The sequence below is a fragment of the Chaetura pelagica genome, unplaced genomic scaffold (genome assembly GCF_000747805.2).
Source record: "Chaetura pelagica isolate M959 unplaced genomic scaffold, ChaPel_1.0 scaffold116, whole genome shotgun sequence".
Lineage (NCBI taxonomy): Eukaryota > Metazoa > Chordata > Aves > Apodiformes > Apodidae > Chaetura > Chaetura pelagica.
In genome coordinates, this window is record NW_009953655.1 from 3,436,377 (window position 1) to 3,447,639 (window position 11,263).

Here is an 11,263-nt window from a genome sequence, read left to right on the forward strand (position 1 = left end):
ATTTGTAGGCAGACATACATCAACACAAAAGAAGCACATTGAGCAAGCATATAATGAGCTATATTAAACAAAATAGGAAATGGAACATGAAAAATTACAGAGACATCAGCCTTGAAAAGACTGCAGGCTGTGACATCCATCACAGCAGTAGCTTTGAGAGTGCATGCAGAACACTTCAGAATCAATTCTGTATATAAGCAGGACATCCCTTTAATTCCTAGAATTTCACACGGTTTGAAAATCAGACTGGCATGTGAAGGGACAAACAATTGAGTTCTCAGCCTTCTAAAACAAGAACCAAAAGATTTATGAGTGTTTGAATATGTGCTAAAGTGCTGAAGTTGTGCCTGTATGCTTGAGGTACAATTGCTTTTCATTCCACTGAGGCAACATCTATTATTGCAAGTAGTTTAATGCACTAAGAATCAAGCAACAGATAAAACCAGTTGGTGCTGAGGCTCCCTCCATCCACGTTATCTGTTGTTGGAGGGGTTTGTCTTGGATTTAGTCTAGTCTTGGGACTGCATGCTCTCAAAACTTCACATTCTCAATTCTTCATTCATCTGCAGGCCTGTCTAGTGAACACCACACTATCCTTTTTTTTGTCTCTCACAGATGACAGTAGCACATCCATGCTCCCCCAGTGGCATATATGTAGGGCACATGGAAACCAGCCTTATTCTGTTCTTGCTCATATTCCCGCCTTGTTTGTTTTCCTGTTCGTTTTCAAGTATCACAACCGTGCCTGGTGCCCCAGCCCCCTCCCCTCTCCATGTCAGGGCAACATCCAGATAAAGGTAGCAGCTGCTTTTTCAGAATGTCACTCTGAACTGACACTAATCCTCCTTGACGTACTTGTATATGAGGAAGAAGAATAAGAAAATGGTTGAGGAACAAGGTGCACAGACTCCCACCAGTGCAAAAGTTCACCACATCCCTATCTCACACTGGTAATGGTGCAGCATGCTGAGATCTCAGCACTGGGTTCCAAACATTGGTCTGTTTGCCAAGATGGCAAAGCAATCCTTTCTTTCCCTGCCACTGCCAGCCCTCCTTTCCTTTTTGACAAGAGCCACTGGCCACACACCAATGTAACACCTCTCTTGACCTGAACTGAGGTGGGTAGAAACAGTGTGAAGGCAGCCATGGCAAGAGGACAAAGGGGAATGCTGGTTATGAGGAGAGAGAGGAGATCAAGTAGGGAGATCAAAGGAGGGCTATGGATGAATGACTGTGATGGTCCTTTCCAAGTAGAACAAGCTCCAAGTAGAACAATGGAAGGGGCAGACAACACATGGACATGGAAAGGTGTAACAGGGAAACTTGTGCCGTGCTATCCCTCTGTGTGACTGTTGCTTCAGATCTTCAGTAGCATAGCCTAAAATAATGGGAAAAAAAGCTCAAAAATTACCATGATAAGGAACTCTGGTTTGGTACTTCATAATATTTGTGATTTCACAAATACTTGGAGTTCTGTATGTGTTTGCAATGAGGAAATAAGATTTAGTTTCTCAGTCCCTACTGCTGGAAATTAGTTCTTCTGTAGCATTGGAACAGGAAGAAATTTATCAGCAATGATGGATCAGAAATTTTAGTATGTGAAGAAAGGCTGTAAAGAAGACAGAGCCAGGCTCTTCTCAGTGGTGACCAATGAGAGGACAAGAGGTACAACAGGAAGCACAGGAGGCTGCCTGAGTATCAGGAAACACTGTTTTCCTGTGAGAGTGGCTGAACACTGGCACAGGTTGCCCAGGGAAACTCTGCAGTCTCTATCTTTGGAGATACTTAAAAGCTGTCTGGACACAGTCCTGGGCAACTGACTTGAGGTGGCTCTGCTTGAGCAGGTGGGGGCAGACAAGATGAGCTCTAGAGGTCCTTTCCAACCTCAACTTTCTGTGATTCTGTGAATGGACTTTGATTGTACACCTTCCTAATCTATATTTTAAATGAGAAAAACAGTTACAAATAACACTCACTTCCATCCCTAAAATTAGGTGCTTAATAAGTTAATTATTTTGGAAGGGACTCAGACTTTGAGTGCTTAAATCCCTCACATAAGTACAAAACAGTAATCAATCCAATAGTGTAGCATTTTTAAATGTCAAAATAATTACTCCCTTAACAGTGAACTGTTAACAGATACTTTCATTTTCCTCACTGCAATAACTAATAATTATATAGTGCAGGACAGGAAAAAAGCAAGGTACTGAAGTACAGACAGCACAACTTACTGAGAGTGAAAGGATGAGGAATTTTTTTTAAAATTTAAAAGTAAAATTTAAAATGTTTTCATGATCATCACATAATTTTCTACTGAATCTGGAGAAGATTCCTTTAACTCTGTACTACCCCGTTCTGACTGTTTCCTTAGGAAACACATGCTACAGGGTGGCAGAGATCAAATGAGCTTTTTCTGTCTTCAGTCTTGAAAGTTCTCAACTGACCATCAAAGAAAACCACAATTTTAAAATTTATTTTTTATTCCTTCCACTCTTTGAGTTTCTGTTATGAAGTGGTGCAGCATCTGAAAATCGAGGGGATTGTCAGCTTTCTGAAATAGTGTGGATGACTGGCCCATGACTTCATGTTTAAGACTTAATATTAGTCTGAGGATAAGGAACTATTTACAATGTTAATTCAGAAGCAGCTGCTGCTTCTTCATGATGTGAAACTTCTTGCTGTATTTCCTGTAATTGTATTTACAAGAATCTGGATTTGCATGTAATGAAAGGTTTTGTTGCTTATTCCCACTGACAATATTTAACCAAGTGTCTACATAAAACCTTTTTTGTTATTTTCTCCTATGTCCCTTGGAATGTGATGCCTTGTTATAATGCAGATAGACATAATCCATGTTCTCAATTAGATTAAATGATAGTACATAATTATTTAGATTTACAGAATAGAGTTAAAAATTAATCTCAGTGTAGCAGAGCATGTCACAGTATTAAAGAGGATAAGGAAGTGTTATACTAAGCAGATAGCATGACACAAACAGCAGAGACATTCAGGAGGCACCTCAGGAAAGCAACTGGAAATGAGAAGCCAAGCTGAACTGTGCCCCTTTTTTAGAGCTGACAGTCACATTTCACAATGTAACACGGGTCAGATCTCTCCTTCATCCAGTCCCTGAGGATTTTGGGAACTGTAGTCCAGAATGGCTGCTCTGAAGAATATCTGCTATTATGGAGGCAAACAAAAGCCATCTCTCCCAAGATGAAAGAAGTGTTTGGATCCCTGGAGTCTTGATACAGACACTTTTTAAGGCAAATTGGTGATTTTAGCATCAGAAGGAACTTCTTCCCCTTCCTCCGGCTCCTTGAATGTGCCTTATACTGAAAACACTGTGGTGTAAGACCCAAGAGATAAGGGAAGAGTTCTATTGTAAAACATTCCCAAGGGGCAACCTGCCTATGAAATTAGTCATGCCACTGACAGAATAACAGTTACAGGATTGGCTGAGCAATGCCCCAGTGCATTCTGTTCTTTGTCACTTAGGATCTTAATCTGGTTATCCTTGTCAGCTGAAAGGTGGCATCAGATCTAACCTGGTTACAAATTCTATAATTATGCATGTTTTTTGGCAGATCTGACACTTCCTTTAGCTCTGAATTTGGCCAGAAAATCACAGCTGCTCATGACAGTTTTGATACTACTTGATCGTACTGAGCCAAATTCAAGGGCAATGTTGAATGGAAGAGAAGGTTGGATGCTAAGTGAGTCATAGTGCAAGGTGGTGTAGCCTACATTAAGAAGCTGTGAGTAAATTGTGCCAGTTGGGTGGAAGTAAGCAAAACTAGATAAAATGTAAACTTCAGAGGACAGAAAATTATTTACAATAGAAGGGGGGGGGGGAGGGGGAAGGAAGACTCTGATAACCTCTCTCTTATGCCTTACTTTTAAGCTGCACAAGCAAATTTATGCTCACGTAGTCCCACTAACCTTGATTAATACATCACCATTCCATAAATTCTGAATCTGGGCATTGAGATTACACAGAAAAGAATCTTTCATTTGGCAATGAGATGAATACTAATGATCATATAAGGAAAGTTCATAGTTCTCACAAGCAAAATGCTGCAGTATTATCACAGGTTTTGTGCAAGCTTTTTCTAAGAATGTTATGTCAAGCTTGAAATACTTCAGATATTGTCATCATGGCACCCTGTGGGAAGAAATTATTCTATACTGTTTAGTAATGCTGTTCTTCAAACAGAAAGAAGCCAGCTGTGAATACCATATTCATTGAGGTATATGATTTAAACCTGTTTTGAGCCTAGCTTGTTCCCAAAAGCAAGAGAAAATTTATTATTATCAAGGTAAAATATGCTCAGATGGATTTATTCTGTGGGTTGATATTATTTTACCTTCTTACTGCTTCTTTTTATTTTGCAGGCAAGAGGAGAAGAAAAGAAAGTCCCAGTTTGGTGAAAGGCCTATGAAAGATGAACGCATTTTAAACCTGCAGCAGAAGATTGTAGAAAAAACAATGGAGCGTAAAAAGCAAGCAGAACTCCTGAAGACTACCCCCTGGAAAACCAGCATCCCATCAAGGAAGGTCTGGCAGTTACATAAGGAGAAAAGCTCTGCAATAGACCTGCTGTTCACAGACCTTTGCTCAACTGCCAGTGCTGGCAGGGGGCAGAGGCAGATGGTGCCACACAGGACTGGCAATAGCAGTGCCCTGCTTCCTGTGTAGGCATCATTTTCCCAAACCATGGCCTTGACCTCACCTCCTTGTCACACGTTCTGCTACCACAGAGCAGGGCTCATCCATATGACAGCCTGCTCTTACTGCCTCATGCTCTTGTCCCTTCGAAACAGCATCTTACCCCCTGTGTCTAACTTATGTCATTCTCAGTCTCCTGTCATACACATCCCATTACACCTCACTGGGATGCTCATCCCCTCCCACCCAAGGCGTGTTCCAGTTTATCGTTCCCATGGTTTTTACCTCACCCTTCCTCAGCCTGGTTCCCCACAACTTCATGCTGATTCACGCCGATGGTGTTCCCTTGGCAAGTGTCTAAAGACAAGTGGTGAGGAACCAAGGTTCCTGCTGCTGCCTCTGCCATTGCCCCATGCATGCCTAACATTTAGAAGTGGTATATTTACCAGCAACAGCACATGTACCACAGCATGTGGAACACCGCAGTGAACAGTCATGATGGGATCACTCTTTAAAAGGTGCACTAGCCCAATGTAAAATTATAACTAAATCTCCCATTCCATTACCTATCTCAACTTAATCTCAGCTTTTTACCTATTTTGTGAAAAAGTTACATGAAGCTGAATTCAGTGAAGAGGAAAACAGTATTTTTCAAGTGTTTAAAAAACAAAATAGCGCAATCTTTCAGAATATCAATGTTTCCTTCCTTCCTTCAGAATTCCCATTTCAGGCAATAAAAACGTGTTTTATATAGACAATAGTTTTTATATAGACAAAGAGGTCTGTCCCTTTCAGCAAAGAAAACTTGGAAGACCTATTTGAATAAAGCATTTCCTAAACAGGAGTGGCTTTCTGAACTGAGGTTTTGAGTACATGCCTTTAAACACTTTGCTGAATGGAGTCCAGAATAAAATAGAAGTAATAAATGCAAACTTCAAAGGAAAGCAGTCATATAATTACAAATGTGAGACATTTTTAAAATAAACAAAAAGAAATTAAGAATTCACAGCTAGAACTTTTGACTACCTGATGTAGGTCTGAATGTGTATTCCAGGATCATAAGAATGAGCCAGGAAGATGGGGTTTGAAAGCTGTTTTCATGTTGGACTTTTTCTTGAGCTTAGGTTTACACAGGAAGTCTCTTAAGAGGCCACAGTGGTGACCTCTCAAATCTTAAGACACCTGCAAAAAAATAAGAAAAAAACAATAGGAAAAAAGCAAGGTTACTATAAATTTTATTTAGCTGATTTGGTGTATCTTCTGTCAGTGCTGTTTGGCTCTGCATGACCCTATCCAAATGTTAGCAGAGGGAAGTGGCTTAATTCTGGTCAAATATATTCAGCAGCATCTCTATTGTAGTTGAACTGCCTATTGCTGAAAATAGTGTTAGTGTGACTGTAGGAGAAAATTCCAGCCATAGTTATAATGCAATAGGTCTCTGGCATTCTGTCTGGACTGCTACCCTTTAGGTTCCTCAATAAGTAGGAACAAAAGTGACACTAAGAGCCCGTATTAAAGTTACAAGTCCAGATTGTGATTTCAGTTACATTTGTGACAGCCCTTTAAGCCCAATGTGATAGTGCTGATAAAAGTCAAGGTAACATTTGTTTATAAATCACTATTACATTCTTAATAAAATAGAATTTGTATTGCATTTTGGAAAACCAACCTGAAGAAAAACTGCCATTAATGGGAAAAAGGTACTTTTCTACCCTGTTAAGCAAAGAATCAGATGGAAAAGTAGCAGTTTTCTGTCTGTTCTGAGCTTTTTTTGGGAACTCTCCCTTGTGAACCCAGCTTTTGAATTAGAAAACCAGTAGAATCTGATAGGATTTCTGCAACTGTTCATTTATGGTTTCAAGAATAAATTGTCAGCAAAGAAAAAACATAAGGAGCACACCATCCAGATGTAGTTTTATCTTGACTTAACATTTTGTGGAGCACTGAAGCTGTGTTTAATTTACCTTAAACTGGGCAACCCAATCAAGTTAACTTTCTGTTCATCATGCCCAATTTGATGTTGACAAATTTCCCAATCACATTAGCAAATAAACTGTGGTGCCAGCCAGCCGGCTTATCAACTAGAAGTTCAGTGTAATCCGCTAAACAGAACAGCTGTATTCCCTGCAGTCTCATCACCTATGTGTCTTTTCTGCAGGATTCTTTGCAATGGAACCACTGGAAAGAAGTGGAAGGGAGTCGGGAACGACAGTTCAAGATCCTTCAACATGGCTTCATGGCCAGAGAAACAGATCAGAAAATGGCTGCCTGAGGCAGCAAGAAATGGAGCCACAGTCTGTATATTGTGCTCTGAAGTAAAATAAAATACATCTGGAACAAATTCAGGCCTGCTGGAAATCTCCCAGTGTGCCTGATTACTACCAGGTTGAATTTTAATCTTGATTTCACCTTTGCAGTGTGATTAGTGATTAGTGTGTATGCTATGCCATGGTTTGCTATGCTTGTCTTCCAAAGCAATAAAAATGAGGGCAAAAAACAAGCAACATTTGTTTACGTATGCATCTTTTCAGAGGGTATGGTCTGCCCAAGTTCCTAACACGTCTTCCTACATGACAGTAACTGTAAGAGGATCACCAGCTTCAACACCAGTTCTAGAGGGTGAGGAAAAAAACTGGTTAGAAGATGTGGATGATACTATAACCTCCAGGAGCCAGAGTCAAGATTCAGTGACCCAGACAGACCATCCCTCTACTCGCAGATAAGAATCTCTCCAGTCTTTCAACAGTGGAAGAAGAGCATAACTGTGCTTGATCACTTTAGGGAGCTGCTTCCAGCAAAAGTCAAAATTTTGTTGCTCACATAGAAGGTAATTTGCCCCCTGTGACAATCCTTATACTGTGTAAAACAGCCTTTAAATCACAAGACTTATTCTAGGCACAAAGCCAAGTAGGATATTAATCAGAATTAAAATCTGCACAACAGTAAGACTATGTAATGTATTTCTATTTTAACTCGATGGAAGTTACTGAGTGTTTAATTATGGCTATTGCAAATATTTAAATTGAAGGAGTCTGTTGCTGACACAATATTCAGGCAGCTGCTGCTAATGCCCTCACAACATTACTTTTCTCACTTTTTAGTGAAGGAAGCCTAATGAAATTCTTTTGTTGCCACCTAGCTGTGAAGATTACTTCCACAAGCTGATGAAATGCCCTTAACTTATCATACAAAGTAAATGTTACAATAGTCCACAGAAATAATGTAGAACTCATGCTCAGTAAGAAGAGTTAAGGAACATAGGAGTGTGAAAAGGAGGAATGATAGCAGGAGAAGACTAATAAACTATGTCTAGTAGGGGATTGTAATAGCTTAAAATTACAAACCCTTCATCTTCCTTTGTGGTTGTTCAGCATTCTGTTGCATTGTATTCCAGAACAGCAAAATCAGGTGGTGACAGAAACACCTGTCTTCCTGAAGCTAGCAATTAACAGGGCTGACAGTCATAGTCTGAGGAAGTATGATGGGGTTTTGAAATTTCCATACTAAATACACCTGCCTGTATGTTAAATTATTTTTATTTAAAATAATAAAATTCTCAAAATTATTCTCAAAATGCAAGACTCATCAAAAAGTTTAAGAGGAACTACATCAAAAAGTTTAAGAGGAACTAATCAGCTTCTGATTGTCATAGACACCATGTCTAGTAGGGGATTGTCATGAATCAGCTTGATTGCAATTCACCAAGGATTTTGAAGACTATTTTTGAAAACTGTACTAACATCCCAAAGGAAAAAGCAGGAAGTATGATCATAGAATGATTTTGATTGGAAGGGACCTTAAAGATCATCTAGTTCCAACCTCTCTGCGTGGGCAGGGACACCTCCCACTAGATCAGGTTGCTCAGAGTCCCCTCCAGCCTGGTCTTGAACAATTCCAGGGAGGAGGCTTCCACAACTTCCCTGAGCAACCTGTTCAATATATTCCCATATTTTTATATTGAAATAGCCTATTCATTTTTCAGTGATGGCAGGTTTTGCAACAAAATGCACAAAATAACATGAAAAATACCATGTTCCTCCTGACAAATGTGAGTAACTTGATACTGGAGGCAGCAGACCCTATCTAGGACCACTCTGCCCCTGGAACACCTTCTCCAGGATTCCTTTTCCAGCAATGTGGTACACAGGAATCTGAGGTGATCTGATGCAGAGCCAGCAAAGGCCTTGTAGGACTCGTTAGGGTTATATTACAAAAGCTGCTGTAATGTCATTGGAGCCAGGTGAGCTTTGAAGCAATACAGCTGCATTCACCTGCTGCCTCAGCCAGTATCTGTGGCACAGACCGTCCACAATGTGCTTAATCCACAGAGATAATTGAGTCAGCAATGCCTCTGCACTCATCACGCTCCATGGCAACACAGGTGCATGAATAATTCATTATTCATTTATTTACACATTTGTAACACTATTTGCAGCCAAGAAGATGAGTGTAAGTGAACAAGGCTGACTCTCAAATCATCCAACAAAACAGTCTTAAAAAATCAGAGGTTTCACCTGTCTGATCTTAGTGACAAACTCATTAAGAAACCCTTTTAGTGCTGAAAGCTGCACATTCCAGAGGTCTCTTATTTCAGTGTAAATGGCCAGACCACAAAAGCCTTCAGATGCAACTAGGGGTGTCAGGAGGCCCAGGCTACCTGAGGCAGGTGGAGAGGTTTCAGCCCTGCCCTGCACATCAGACACGGGGTGTCTGCCCTCCTGTAACACAGTTGCTGCTGGGTGGCACTTGTCTCCCTCTTCCAAATCAGCCCTGGTAACAAAGCAAATCCTGGGCTGGGTGACTGCCTGGCCAGGTAATCCAACCTGCCCTAGAGAGCACAGGTATTTTATTATTTAAATGAAACTGAAGACACAGAGATGGTTATCTTGGAATGCCAAGCAAAACAAATACCTGGTACAAATCTCAAGCACAGTTCACCCAGGGGATAAGGTAAGAAAAGTCACCAGGAAAGCTATGAGCTTCTCTACAAGCAGTCCAGAGGCTGGGCATTGGGCACTAAGATCCAGGAAATCCCACACCATCCTTGTGTTAAGGCAAAACAGTTGGGAAAAACCCTTTTCAACAGCAAGGTGAGGGCAGCGAAACACCTCTGCAACTGTGTGTAATGAGTTACATGGAGGATCTGGACTATTTATGCTATGGGCAACAGGTAAAGATCTCCCAAGCTGATGGTGCTGATGAATTTTGCTCAGTGCATTGGAAACATTTCCAGATGACTGACATGAGGCAGAAGGGAACCCTGGAAGGTAATTCACACAATCTCTGGTACAACAGCATTTAAAAGCACAATTCTGACTCAGCTGCCCCTTTCAGGGTCCATCAGGGCCGCACTGACCCTGGGAATCTCATGAGGTTCGACAAGGCCAAGTGCAGGGTCCTGCACCTGAGCCAGGGCAACCAGAAATACCAGAGATATGAATACAGGCTGGGGCAAGACATGCTAGAGAGCAGCCCTGTGGAAAAGGACCTGGAGGTACTAGTGGGTCAAAAGCTGGACATGAGCCACCAATGTGCAGGACTATTTATGCTATGGGCAACAGGTAAAGATCTCCCAAGCTGATGGTGCTGATGAATTTTGCTCAGTGCATTGGAAACATTTCCAGATGACTGACATGAGGCAGAAGGGAACCCTGGAAGGTAATTCACACAATCTCTGGTACAACAGCATTTAAAAGCACAATTCTGACTCAGCTGCCCCTTTCAGGGTCCATCAGGGCCGCACTGACCCTGGGAATCTCATGAGGTTTGACAAGGCCAAGTGCAGGGTCCTGCACCTGAGCCAGGGCAGCCAGAGATATCAGTACAGGCTGAGGGAAGACGTGCTGGGGAGCAGCCCTGTGGAAAAGGACCTGGGGGTACTAGTGGATCAAAAGCTGGACACGAGCCACCCATGTGCAGTTGCAGCCCAAAGGGCCAAGTCCCTCCTGGGCTGCACCAAAAGAAGTGTGGCCAGTAGATCAAGAGAGGTGATTCTGCCCCTCTACTCTGCCCTGGTGAGACCTCACCTAGAACAGTGTATCCAGCTCTGGTGCACAGGAAAGATGTGGAGCTGTTGGAGTGTGTCCAGAGAAAGGCCACGAAAATGATCCGAGGGCTGGAGCAGCTCTCTTATGGGGACAGGCTGAGGGATTTGGGTTGTTCAGTCTGGAGAAGAGAAGGCTGTGGGGGGACCTCACAGTGACCTTCCAGTACCTGAAAGGAGCCCACAAGAAGGCTGGGCAAGACCTGTTCACTAGGGCATGAGCTGTAGGACAGGGGGTAGTGGTTTCAAGCTATAGAAGGGTAGATTTAGGCTGGACATCAGGAAAACGTTCTTCAGTACGAGGTTGGTGGGTCACTGGAACAGGTTGCCTAGAGAGGTGGTGGGGGCCCCATCCCTGGAGACTTTCCAGGTCAGGCTGGATGGGGCTCTGGGCAATGTGCTCTAGTGGGAGATGTCCCTGCTCGTTGTAGGGGGGTTGGACGAGATGAGCTCTGGAGGCGCCTTCCAACACAAGACATTCTAGGGCTCCGGGACCAACAGGATCCAAGGGGCCGCCCCGCGCAGCCCTAGCCCCGCCCCGCACTGCCCCC

General features: G+C 42.3%; 1 protein-coding gene across 1 annotated transcript in view; it reads left to right on the forward strand.

Moving 5' to 3' along the window:
• Nucleotides 1–6,941, forward strand: part of CFAP99 (cilia and flagella associated protein 99) — a 51,251-nt gene extending 44,310 nt beyond the window's left edge. The window contains exons 14-15 of the mRNA XM_010000291.1: nucleotides 4,396–4,558; nucleotides 6,828–6,941. Coding sequence (XP_009998593.1) covers nucleotides 4,396–4,558; nucleotides 6,828–6,941 — 277 coding nt within the window. The remainder of the gene's footprint in view (nucleotides 1–4,395; nucleotides 4,559–6,827) is intronic.
• Nucleotides 6,942–11,263: the final 4,322 nt, after the last annotated feature.